Genomic DNA, 14,268 nt, shown 5'->3' on the forward strand with positions numbered 1-14,268 from the left:
CAAAATCAAAGCTTTGTTCAATGAATTGAGAGAATTGAATTAATACTAGAATAAATCATTCGTAAATGAAATTTCCTTACTTTCTTGGTTCTGATTTTCGATATTTTTGAAATTCTTTTTATTTGAAGCGTCAAAATATATCAGTAGACGTCAAAGCATCAATCTACTAGAATTGTCTTACAATCCCACACCTTTCATTTCCACTTAATCGGTTTAATTTTCAATTCAATAGTCATGAACTTGGCAATCAAGAGGAACTGATCTTCAGCTGGTACAAAAAAATACAAACTGATTATCGATTATTTATTACATTCGCTCTATTTGTTCCAAGACAATAATTATCAGGATTTCGCAGCTTTTTTCAAGCACTTCAAAAGAACAACTCGAAATAACATCCCGAAGTTTTTCATTTCACCTATATTTTTGTTTGTTATTTGACTTCTAAAAAGAGTATAAAGAAGTTTGATCACAGATAAAGGTAAGAAAATAATGTGTTCTTTCGGTGTCTCTAGTAGACCAAATATATTATCATAAAATAATATATTGAGATTCTCCTTTCTGGTTACCATAAATGAATCTAAATGAAATAATTTCTAGCTTCAATTATCTTATGATATTTATTGTTAGTTCTTCATCAAAGGAAAAGTTGGTGAATATCAATTATCATCAAGTATGATTGTGGGGGGATAAAAAATCCGTAATGTTTGTTTTAATTTAATTATTACTATATTCTCTATGAGAAAATAGTCACTACATAATAGTTACATATATTTCATATAACTGAATCAGCACCTAGTACTTTCCTAATTTTTGTTTTTGAATGTTACATCAAATTATTTAAAACTGAATCTGACGTTTGCCGGAGTTTGTTCGAATTTCTCTTCTCTAATTTTTCATATGTAGTTTCTTTCAGCTCTTCAGAATTTACGTTTCGTTTAAAATTTTGCCAAAAACTTTCAATTCGCCTCAGTTGAGGCACATTAGAAACATTCCTAGACTTCTTGCGAAACGGAATATTCAACTCTGCGAAAGCTTCCATAACGTCTTTGTAACACAATCTTTTTCATATATATGTCTGTGCTCTTCTATGTTACTGAGACTTCTAAAGTTTTGATTTTTGTTTCATTTGTAGCTTCTCAGAATATCATCTAACATTGTGTTTCTTTAGAATGTTGCTCACATATTTCCTATCGATTTTGAATTATTTGCCCAATTTTCGCAAACTTGCTCCCACTTTCCCATAAGCTGTTTTAACCCAAGCTTAACTCTTCTTTTTTGGCATTTCCTTTGCTTTTCTGTTACTGTTGATTAACCGTAAACGATTTCTTCAGATCTTTATTTTGTTAATACGAATTGGCAATTACTTCACGTCGTTCGTTTTGTTTCATATTTTCCATAAGTTGAACTGAGCTTCTAACAGAGAAGTAATGTTTATGCTTGACATTTGACAACCTCTCAATTACGAGAAACAATTAATAACATTCTCAGTCAACGCCTACTTACGTGTTAAGCTGTGTAAAAATGTACGTATTTTTTTGACCCTACATTCTTAGGTTGATAATAGATTGCATAATAATGAACATTTCCATAAAATATCAGCAATCGAGCTGGATACTTACTGTATGGATAAAATTAAATGACTCAATCATCAAAAATGTCTATCGCCCCATCTATCGCCCGTAGATCTACAATCTCGAATAAAATGTGCTTAAAGCAATATACGATACCACCGTAGACAGGTTAGTCATCTATACATATTTTCAAATATTCTTCTTCCTAATCTATCTAGCATTGGTTAAACTAGTTCATTTATCAATATTTTAAAATTTCAAACATTCTTCACAAATAGAAAACTTACAGTTACTTACCATGGTTTCAACTTCAACTTCTAGAGTGCTCAGCACTTGGGTCTTTACTGTTTTCAATATTCATAAACGATATTGCCTTGAAAATACATTCTAATAATTTCCTTTATGCCTCTAAAACTATATCATTCTATTGGTGATTACCACTTGTACTTTCTTTTAACATTTGAATATGTAATACCTTACATTTCTAATAATGTACTGTAAAGATCTGCATCATTCAAAGACCTTGGTGTCACATTTAATAGTAAATCAATTATATATTTATATTAGTGGAGCTTTGGGAACCTTGGTTTAGTACTAACAAATTGTAGGTAATTTACCGACGATAAAAGTGATCTTGCTCTTTTCATGCATTCGTTCTTCCAAAAGCTCACAAACTCAAAACAGCAAAATAAATAGTATGTTGAGAAAGTATGATACGAAACAATCCGCAGTGCGGCTATTGGAGCAACTTCAAATATTCAATCGCTCTTTACGACGAATGGTTCCTCAGATGCACTCAGGATGATCCGCAGCTCCAGCATTCCAGTTTGTGATCGGATGAAGCAACCTCCAAGCTGAACGGTACGGTCAATCAGCATAAATGCGTGTATTAGGACGACCATAATTCTCACGTCTTAATTGAAGAAGAATTAAACCTGCTTGGGGGGTGTGTGTGGGCAGTTAACCATGCGGGAGGTCTCGTGGGTCTGTACTTTTTTGAGGTTCACTTGACGGGCCAAAGTTATCTGGAAATGCTCGAAGGCTTACTTGGGCAAATGGACAACGATACAACACTCGCGAACATGCGTCATTTCATGATGCAGGATGGAACTTCGGCGTACTACGCGTTATGTGTTCGTGAATACTTCAATGTTCATTTTGGAGAATGGACAGGGAGAGGAGGATTCGTTGAGTGGCACTTATCGAACTGCAATTAAAGTATTTGATATTCTTCGCGGACTACTTGAAATCCTTCGCCGGATCTGCCTGTCCATTGAAAAACGTTGCTGTAAATGCATTCATCAAGATGAGCATCCATTTGAATACGTACAGTAACCCTTCTTCGAATTCCTCTTGTAATTTCTTCTAATAAATTCATTTTGACGCTGCATTTTTTTCTCTTAATGCAAATTTGTTGTCTGATTTATGTCGACCTCTGTATGTGGCTCAAGTCTAATAATACTTAATCATCTCTAGGAACACTCAATTATTACAAAGCTTCAACCTGAAAGTTCTAGAGACTAGAGTTATGTGTTCTTCCTAGATAATCCTTCACAAAACTGTGACGATTAAAGTTAACTATCCTGAAGTGCTAAATCTCTTAAGAATACATATTCCTTAGGTTGCCACTTGGTTCCACTCTTTATTCTATTTTCCAGTTGCTAGAGCTGTTTTCACATTTATATAGAATGAATATATCATTATCATATGTATTATCTCTAATATAAAAAAATTTCTACTGATTTATAATTTTATATTATTCGTAATTAGCAAGGTTATCAACTATTAGGGTTACTTTTTTCATATTCTCATAGAATTGGAAAGGATACGAAAATGAGTCAGATAATATTGCATAATATGCAGACAATAATAATTCTATTTTATTACGTCCAAATTAAAAGAAAAAATATTTCTGTGTAATTTTCCGATTTCAAACTAATTATTTCTTCTGTATTAATAGTCTTACTAAATAAGTTGATTATATACTTCGCATTCAAAGTTTTCTCATCTACAACAAAATAGATCTTTTCCTTCTGCAGCATTCAATAATAACTGACCTGATTATACAGAATTGGATACAATCAATTAAATATTCAAGATAACATTAGACAGACACTTGAGATGGGAATCGCATATTCACAACGTATCCACTGCGACGAATGGTACAAAGTTCAAATAGTTTAACAAAATCGTAAATATAAGCAGTATAAAAACTCTTGCGCTTATTGAATCACGACTAACACTTGGTATACTTGGATGGGGGGGGGGGTTTCCAAGTCAACTAAAATAGTTAACTGGTCTCCAGAAATTATTATTGAAAATCATATACGAAAAAAGCAACTTTATAAAGAATCTGGTTACCTTGATCTTGAACAATTGTTTATTTTATGGTTCCGTGATAACGGTATTGCAAAACAGAAATCTATTGAATTCTCTTGAGCATAGATATTTTACTAGACAAAAACAAAATCTAACTTCTAGGACCTGTTCAGAAGAAAAGAAGTCAGTGCTGCTATACTTACTTAATATATAGAGCTTACAACTCACTGATTATAAAAAAGAAAAACCTTCTATTATATTCAAACTCAAAGAAACTTTTCATTAGATAATTCAAATCATATATCAAATATATATATATATATATATATATATATATATATATATATATATATATATATATATACAAAGATATATTGAAAAATTCTTAGCCTTCTATAGAACCAAACAAAATTTCAATGTCAAAATATTTTATTACGTTGGAAGAAAATGTAAGATCTTTTTAACTTTTTTGAGGAAAGAGATGATAGTCGGACGGAGCCAAATGTGGTGAATAAGGGGGGTGTTCTAGTAATTCAAACCCTAAATCATGAATTTTTTGCATGACATGATACAGGGACTGATACAGAAACTGACCTTTCCGATTGGTCCATCTTCAATGGAAAATTTACCTCTTTTGAAGCTTGCAATCCAATTTTTCACGGTCGCGTACGAAGGACATTGATCACCTAGGGTATTAAGCATATTTTCGTAAATATGCTTACCTCTTAACCCTTTTAAACACAGATACTTGATGATGGCTCGATACTTCAATTTTTCGATTTTCACAATTTCGGTGGACATCTTTTTTCATTTAATTTATTGCGTAACTCTGGTTTACTTTTTTGATGTCAAACTTTACACTGACACTTCGAATAAGTTTTGGTTCGTTGCTATGGTAACGCAATATTTTGTTTATGCATGGAACTGGTCTAGGCTAACTAGATATCAATACATCCTCGTATGTAGACAAATTATACCTACCCCTTGTAAAATAGCTATTAATATATTATTGAAATCAGAGCGATTGAAATGGTAAGCCTACGCACATTTTTGTTCCTGTAGGTTTTCAAGTTTATTCGTCCCTGACTTAATATTATATTGCTTGTTTTTATTGTCATTCACAATATTCCGAACATACAACTATTTGTTTATTTATATTACTATTACTTTCATTTTTGTTATGTATTTATGTTTGTTATCGAATAAAGTCAAAATTATTTGCTGGCTCTTTAAATGGAATAAATGACCCAACGTCCCTACTCAATTTTTTTGCTGCAACAATGTCTCAAATGTCTCATTCTACTTATCAGGTCTATGTTAACCGAAAAGGAAGTATACGTCTTGATTGCATTGTAAAAATTTCCCGGAGGTCACACAAAAATACCCAATCAGACGTGCAACAAACACTTATTGAGTTTGTACTTCTTTCACAAATCCAACTCACTCCCTAATAGAATCAGTAGCTATACCTTTTATCAAACCCTGAGAATTGAGCGGTTCTCCGGACGAAATGAAATTATATAAAAAAAATCTCGTGCCCTGTGAATTCATTTAACTTTTTCATGACATTTAAATTCAGTTATCCGGTTGGAGTTTCTATTAAACTTTTTCTTCTCGGATACAAAGGAGTTTAGTTTTAGGCGGTTAACGGTAAGCTTTGTTACGTAAAATTGATTTTTGCATCGATGTCTTTCCTTAAAATGGTCGATTTTTTATTATATTCATAAAAAGACGCAAATAACATTGAAATGTTTATCAAAATTTTTTACATTTTCACTGTAAATTGTAAATCCGTAATTTTTCAAAACTTTTAACATTGTGTTTTATCAGGAACGTACTAAAGAGATTCTATCTTAAAAATTTTAAGTAAAATCAAATTAAAACAAAACTGTGATAGAAATAATCTCCACTTCTATAGAATTTCCAAACGTAAGAGTAGAAAACAGTATCGGAGGATATGAATATTCTAAAGGGTCAAACTATAATGTTAGAGCCTAGCTCATCCACGGCTAGTAATTCAGTAGAGTAGCAAGTAGGGTCATCCAACACATGCTAACTCAGGGTATGGGAACTCCGTACAGGAGGGGAAAACGAACCGTAGCGCAATCTTTTGATTCATTAACACAACTCATATGTTTATAGATTTGACGGTAGGTAACACTAGGGACTATGATGTCCAGAACAGCATTGACGGATGTGGATGGATATTTGATCTGGGGCGGATGCCTACCAACAACTTGTATATATATAGAAAAGTGTTGGTTAATCCTATTGTATCTGATGTCCAGTTAAGGACTGTTTAGCTAGCCCGGGTCAGGCTAGGCAACATGACAAGAAATTCAAAAATATGTCCAAAACATTTCAGCCCTTTGTGTTTAAAACAAGATGGCAAAGGTTTGGGTTTGAGGTCACGATCGGTTTGGTTGATGCAACTCCATTAAATTGTTTCGAAAAATAACTGTACGATTTTGAAATTTGAATTTGAGTTATGCCTTCAAAAGCAGAAAGGAAACTGTTATTTCGATGTACGTTTAGAGATGCCAATGAACCAAGAGATGGAGATGAAACGAGAATTCGAGTTGGCTCTCTGAAGAATGTGGTTGATCTAGGAGCTAACTACTAAACTACCACTAATTCAGATCTATACGCACATGGTCAAATACATTAGCTTACAACACAACCAAAATGTCGCGCTGGAATAAAGATAAGATATTAAGGTTGATTAAATTTGACATTTTGAGTGCTTTGAAGTATTCTGAAAAATCGTATACTTGTAACTTTTTGAAAATTCCATTTGAAGCTCACCACGATTCTCTCTTCTACTTATCCATTGTCTGAAGCACAATTGCTTTGTTTTTTAGAACATTCCTCATTAGATTTCTTCCAAAATAATCATAATGATTACAGTTATTTAATTCCGTGATGCCTGTTCATTATTAGCGGATACTGGCTACTCGACTAAATTACTCGCTACTTACCTTGTCTAAATCAGGCATTATAAAGGGGGTGTCGCACAAGTTGTGTCGGATTCCATATATGGAAATTCCTATGTCCAAATTTAAACATGTCGTGACTTGTTATGGCTAGTCTCTGGTTTTATGAAGAGTAGAATTGCTTTATTTTTCTTTAATATTTTTCTCTTTGTTCATCGTCAGCGCAGTACGTTATAATAAGTAATATGGAGTGCGATAAATATGAAATTCTTGTAATCCTAAAATTTAACATTTGAAGATCATTTGCACTCAGATCGTTAAGCTGCATGGGATACTAAGGTTATAGGGGAATTAGTAGAAAAACCTATCCAGGGCAAAAACCCGTCAATTATCGGACTCTCTTGGATTGTTTAAAATACCATTTTTCGTCATCTAAAATCATTAGACAAGATCTATAAAAGGTGTTGATTGGTACCACACTTTCCCTGCCGAGAGATGGTCGTTCCATTAGATGCATACTTTAAATGAGAAAAGGATTTATCTGAATAACCCGAACATGGAAAATCAGTGGTTAGACAAAGAACAATTATCAGATTCAGAAAGGTAGGAATATGAAGATTTACTGCACTTCGAAATCATTCCAGATGGTTGATCTATCAATTTCGAGGTATATAATGGACAGCTGATGCAACTGTATCTGGATTTATCGGAGACATATCCAGGTTTAATCAATCAAAAGCGGGTTCTATTACAACAAGATAATGCTAAAACATATAGTGCGAAAGTTACGCGGAATAAGATCGAAGAACTTTGTGGTATTGAGCTCCGACCAAATCCAACCTTATACTGTTATATAACTATTTTTCAGATTCATATCGGAATCTTTGAAATTTAAATTCAAAGGAGATGTTTAAAATGGAAAACAATAATTCTTTTCCTCGAACATAATTTATGAGACATTTTCTCAAGAAATCTATCCATGAAATCTAATGTTGTGATCCGTCAAACCACAATTTTTGTATGGCTGTGATTATTATCATTGTGGCAATATTAATTCTACATATTGTTTTTGTTATGTTGAGATACGATTTCTTTTTCATTCTTGTTTAAAATTCTGTGGTAGAGACTAAAATATTTATTCAATAAACACTTGCTACTACGAGGCATATTATAAATGTTTGTATTATTTATATCTACAATCATTGGTCTTTAATAGAAATATTGCTTTTAAGTAAGTCATTCCATAGAAATTGTTAAGATTAAATGTTTTAATGGTGAAAATTATTCGAAGGTTCTACAAAATTTATTACCGGATTATTTTGAAGAGGTTTATCTAACATCCAGCCATTATTCTAACAACGATATGGAATATACTCGAAGCTCAAATGTTTGTTCTACCACTTTGATATTTAGACTTAATCCCATCGATATTTGCTTTCAATTGAATTCCATTTAAAACACAGCTAACGAATGTTTTATTAAAAATATAAAAATTTCTAAAATTTGTAAATTCTTAACCATTTGTATTGTATGAATGAATAGCATGAGAATTATTTTGTGTTATCGCTCTCTAAATGTGCCAATACACACTAAATAATGGAATAATAATATTTTATTGAGAAAAGTCAACACCTCTGGTTTTAAATTTAAGAAATGATTAAAAATATTTACAATTTTCAATATAAATTGTCATATAATATTTAATAAAATACATATTGATTATTCTGATGTATAACCCGAAATCCTCTAAGTCTATCAAAATATTGAATTAAGGCTTCCAAATAACGTCAAAAGAAATTTTTGTATTTGATTATGTTACTGATATTTTTATATAATAGATGACTCTGTATATTCCATTCCAAACGGTAGTAGAGATTTAATACCCTAATTTTGAGATATATCTTCAGTGAAATTTATTGAAAGAACATTCCCATATCTCTCTGTAAGAGTATCCTTTGAATATTGTTCATGTTCATTTTCCTGAAATAATATTTTTCTCTAAAAATTTTAGGTTGCCTGGATAAAGTCTGATACAAAAGCTATTTTGGCAATACACATTCACATGGTGGCTCAGAATCCTCGTCTTTCTGTAACACACAATGGACACAACACGTGGAAACTACATGTATCTAATGTACAAAAGAATGACTCCGGCACGTATATGTGTCAGATAAACACAGACCCTATGCGAAGTCAGGTAAATAATATAAAAGAACGTTTATGAGTTGATAAAAAAAGCTGAACCAGGAAAAAATTATAACTAGTTCCTAGTCTGCTTATTATTTTGTGATCTTATTTCATTATATAGGTTGAGCTGAATTATTTGATACCATGAGGATGGCGCAAGTGCTTTCATCGGAAGTATGATAATGCTTTATTACTAGTCCTTCCAAATTTATTTCATTTCCAAAAAAGAGATATGAAAATAAAATAGAATAAACTTTACAAGATCTGGTATCTGCAAAACGAGAGAAGAGACGCAAAGGACTATTAATTACTGTATGAGACAGAGACAATCAAAAAAAAGTTTATATGTGAAACTATCAATCAACTGGTACAAAAAAATATACAGGTGCTGGAATTAGGAATAGGTAAATATGGCAATTTGACTTGAATGAATCACTGTTAGAAATCCAGATACAGCAAAGGATTCATTGTTTTTCAACTTCGAAAACTTTTCACTAATTTCATAACACTAAATAACTATAATTATAAAAAAATCAGAATTATTGCATAGATCTGGAAAACGAAGTTTTTCTAGACACTTTGAATATTTTTTTGAAGTGATAATAACCATAAAGTGGGAACAGTTATTTATTATACAAGTTTTATGAGACACTATTTTGTCGGACGAGTTTTTTAGAGCAAAGCAACGAGTGGGTTGAAACATTTTTTCTATTTTACCACTATTATGAGGATATATTGGAAAATTCCTAGCTTACTATAGAAACAAACAAAATTTCAATATCAAAATATTTTGTAGCTCTACATATTCTCCCCTTAATTACAGCGAGCCTGCAACGTATCTAAACCTTGCAAAAAAATGGTTCTTGTTACTCTGCAAACCAGACCACCACAGCTTTTATTACCTCCTCTTTGGAAGAAAATTTACTACCTTTCAAACATTTTTTAGTTGACGAAAGATAGTAAATTCACCACCTTTTATACTTTTTTTCAGATGAGAAAAGAAATGATAGTCGGACGGAGCCAAATTTGATGATTAAGGGTGGTGTTCTAGTAATTCAAACCCTAAATCACGAATTTTTTGCATGAGATTTGTGTACAGGGGCGTTGTCCTGCAAAAACAAAACACCTTTGGATAGATTTCTGCGTCTTTTCTCTTTAATTTTTTCCTTTAGAGTGGTCAGTAATATCGAATAGTAATCTCCAGTTATTGTTCTAACCTTATCCAAAAAATCAATCATGATTACTCCACAGCAATCCCAAAAAACTGAAGCAAGAACTTTTACAGCAGATTTTTGGACACGAAACTTCTTAGGTCTTAGAGAACCAGAATGTCGCCATTACATCGATTGTTGCTTTGTTTATGGATCGGAGAAATGCACCCAAGTCTCATCCATAGTAATAATTTGGTTTAAAAAGTCTACATCACACGTTTTTGTCAGCATTCAAACATTTGGGAATCCATTTTGCAGCATTTTTTTTCATGTACAAATTGACATGAACTAAATGATGAACGCGTTCGTATGAGTATTTAGTGCTTCAGATATCCATTTTAGCCCAATTCGACGGTCTGATAAAATCATGTCATGAACTGCATCGATATTTTTGGGGACTGATACAGAAACTGGCCTTCCCGATCGGTCACCATCCAATGAAAAATTTACCTCTTTTGAAGCTTGCAGTCCAATTTTTCACGGTCGCATACGAAGGACATTGATTACCAAGGGTATTAAGCATATCTTCGTAAATCTGCTTACCTCTTAACCCTTGTAAATACAGATACTTGATGATGGCTCGACACTCCAATTTTTCGATTTTCACAATTTCGGTGTAAATCTTTTGAATCCTTGCGTAACTCTGGTTTATTTTTTTGACGTCAAACTTTCCACTGACACTTCTAATAAGTTATTGTTCGTTGCTATGGTAACGCAATATTTTGTTTATGCCTGGAACTGGTCTAGGCTAACTAGATACTAATACATCCTCGTAGAAGCTACTTGAAAATTATACTAGGAAAATTATGGTAACTATAATTGGGTGGTAACACTGATAAACAAACTAGATGAACAATTTAATTTTTATTTGTTTTCTTTGAAAATATCAGAAAATGAGCGAAGAATTTATTTGCATAGGTACCTCCAGAAATACGTATAGTGGCAGAAAAGACAATATATAATTTGCTTCCAAAAAAGTCGTGCACCGTTTACGACTATCAGAAATTTCGATAATGGTGCGATGCTAACAATGTGCACACAATAACGGAAAATATTATGCTTGCTCATTTTGAAATTATGCGTAAATATTAAAAATCATCCATCTTGTGATCCACATTTTCGAAGTTGTAGCCCTGCTTGCATGTAGAAAAATGTTAATACTTCGAACTTCATACTTACATGAAAACAAAACCTAAAAAAGTTTTGATGATATTCATCGTATTATTTCGGAAGCTGATGATAATGTATAATTGGCAATGGAAGGAGGTATTCACTTATATATGTAATTTCTTACAACTACTTAATGTACATCAAGTTGTTCTTATTATCGGTTATGCTGGTGGTTGTCGAAGAGAAGAGCTCGCTAAAATGTCTATAACCGATCTTGACATAAAAGCTGTTATTATTATAGTATCTATACTCAAAACGAAAAACGATATGTCACAATTTGTAATTACAGAGGAGTTATGGATTTATATTATAAAAAAATATATATTAATATGAGATCTACTATCCCAACACATAAGCGATGAATGAATATATTATTTATCCGATAAATAATATAACAAATACATACATACATGTCATTAACATAAAGATATTAAATAAATGATTTATTATTAAAGTGACAATGATTACAAAAACGCAAAACAGAATATTGTATCATATATAATTTATGTTAATACTTCTCTGTAAACCACATTAGTTGTTTTGCCTTTTTTTTGCTAAAATAACTAAACTTGACGGAGAACTTACTCGTGAACAGGCTACATAAAATTGACCATGGGAGAAACGGTTCTCTCTCAAATCGATTCCTGTCACTTTCAAAGATTGACCTTGTGATAAAACGGAGAAATTAGTTTTTAGATATTCACATGGGACCCATTTCTAAAAAAGAATAGCTTTGATATCTCATTTCGTCATGAAGAATTGCTAAATATATGGTTCCGTAATAAAAATTTTTGTTCAACTCTTTGAACCCTTTCGTCGATTTTGAAAATCGCAGAAATTGGTTTTTAGGTATTTGTACGGAGAATGCTTTAGTGCAAAAACGAAGTCGATATCTCAATTAGCGGCCGAGAAAAACGAAAAAATCGAATTTGCAAACATACCCCGTTTTACCCCTTTAAAATCGAAATTTACCCCTTAAAAATCGAAATTTCGCAAAAACTATCTTTAATGGCTTTGGCTGGGCGTTGATGAGTGAATGAATCAGTCAGGACATCCTCTTTTATAGATATAGATAAGCAAATCATCATTTATTCTACAGAATTGAGCTCACTGGTAATCAAAACGTTGAACAAAACTTAGTGTCAACTGAAAATCCACAAAATATAACTGTTTATGCAAAAGACACAGCTACCATCAAAGTATTCACAACTGTGCGTAGTTTAGTTTTTTGTTTATTTCTTCGTTGAGTTACTAATTTAATTAAGCACCAAATATCTCTTCCGTTTAATAAAACAATATTTATTTAAAATATTTGTTTCAAATTCATCATAATTGATCATAGACGCACGAAAAACTACACAAAAACAACTGAAATTTTGAGGTTATGTTCAACTCTTTCGATTTTCGTTGGTCACTTCAAATTTTCCGTATTGTACTTGAGCTTAGTACCACGAACGTTTGTGTTTCGTACTGACTATGTTATAGGTGCAAACTACAAAAAAAATATATTTTACACTACATCACAATCTCATAGTATCAATTCCACCTTTCCGAAATTAGAGGATTCACTTATGTTAGGAACTTGGTTGTCGATGTTACCTGGCTATATCTTTGATAATGTTGTCAGGTATGTAGTTTAAAGTTCGCTATATCCGGCCTAAATATTTAAAACTAATGACTATAATTTTACCTGGTTCAGCAGTTAGATTAAACAATTCAAATCTATTATAAAAAAACTCAATTTTTCAGATGGGTAACTTAGAAGTAGTGATATCACCAGATATATTATCAGACAACGAACCTAATGATGTTACTGAAGCCGTTGAAGGGGGCACAATCCGCCTGAAATGTAAAGCCACGGGAGTACCGGAGCCTACTGTTGCTTGGAGAAGAGAGGATGGAAGTAATATAATCTTAAGGCATGAAGGAAGGGATAAACAAGGTAAGATTATTTCTTATATTCTATACTAGTTTAATAAATTATTTGAGAAACGTATTAGGATGTGTATAGAAGGGAAAAATCTTGGTAATATTAGAAAAAAATATCAGCACTTACTCGTCTTTGTATTTTGTCGATTACCTTTTGAAACTAACAAATATTACATTTTTGTTTTCCTAATGAAACGTTGAGCCTGAGAAATTGAATTTTCATTATTTCTTTATTAACTCTTGAACAAAAAATTTATCAGTATTAACATGGGAGGAATTACGATATTCTCCCAATAAAATGATAAAAATGAAATATTCCATACGATTTCAGTGAAAACAAAACATCAAACTTTTTCAAATTAATTATGAAGTTTCATTTCATACGTCACTTACATTACTGCTCCTTTTTTATATATTTCTATTAAACCCATTACTTCCGTTGTTTTTAAGAAATAACTCCTTAAAAATGTCAATTTTTTCTATTAGAAAGTGATTTTTACAATAGATTTATTGTAAAGGAAAAATTGGGTTACACGACAAACCACTAAAAATAAAAGCACGAGACACGTGGTTTTGATAAAACAGTACTCTCGACTGCTTTTCAGGCTTTTAAAATTTCTGATATGTCGACTCCAGATAAAAATCTTTTAGCTCACTGAGAGAGAAAATACATATTTGTTAATAGCTATATTCTCAAATTTAGAAAAGGTTTAATTATATGATATACAGGGTGGAAAAACATATGAAAGGGCTTTGGAAACATATTAATTAAGATATAAGTTTCATAATGAGTATATAATATAACTTTTATAATTTAACAAAGGTAAACCGTAGATTGTTTCCTGATTTTTCTATAACTGCTATGAAGAGAAACGTATTTCTAATAGCTTACTCAAAGTCAAAATCATATATTGCTCATAAATATTATTTCCCACAACACTTTATTCA

The 14,268-nt window shown here is 31.8% G+C and overlaps 1 protein-coding gene across 1 annotated transcript in view; it reads left to right on the plus strand.

Annotated features, from left to right (window-relative positions):
* Nucleotides 1-14,268, plus strand: part of LOC130450939 (lachesin-like) — a 214,605-nt gene that overhangs the window by 161,230 nt on the left and 39,107 nt on the right. Inside the window, exons 5-6 of the mRNA XM_056789689.1 lie at nucleotides 8,835-9,020; nucleotides 13,141-13,333. Of these exons, the coding sequence (XP_056645667.1) occupies nucleotides 8,835-9,020; nucleotides 13,141-13,333 (379 nt within the window). The remainder of the gene's footprint in view (nucleotides 1-8,834; nucleotides 9,021-13,140; nucleotides 13,334-14,268) is intronic.

The sequence above is a fragment of the Diorhabda sublineata genome, chromosome X, assembly GCF_026230105.1.
Source record: "Diorhabda sublineata isolate icDioSubl1.1 chromosome X, icDioSubl1.1, whole genome shotgun sequence".
In the NCBI taxonomy this organism is placed as follows: domain Eukaryota; kingdom Metazoa; phylum Arthropoda; class Insecta; order Coleoptera; family Chrysomelidae; genus Diorhabda; species Diorhabda sublineata.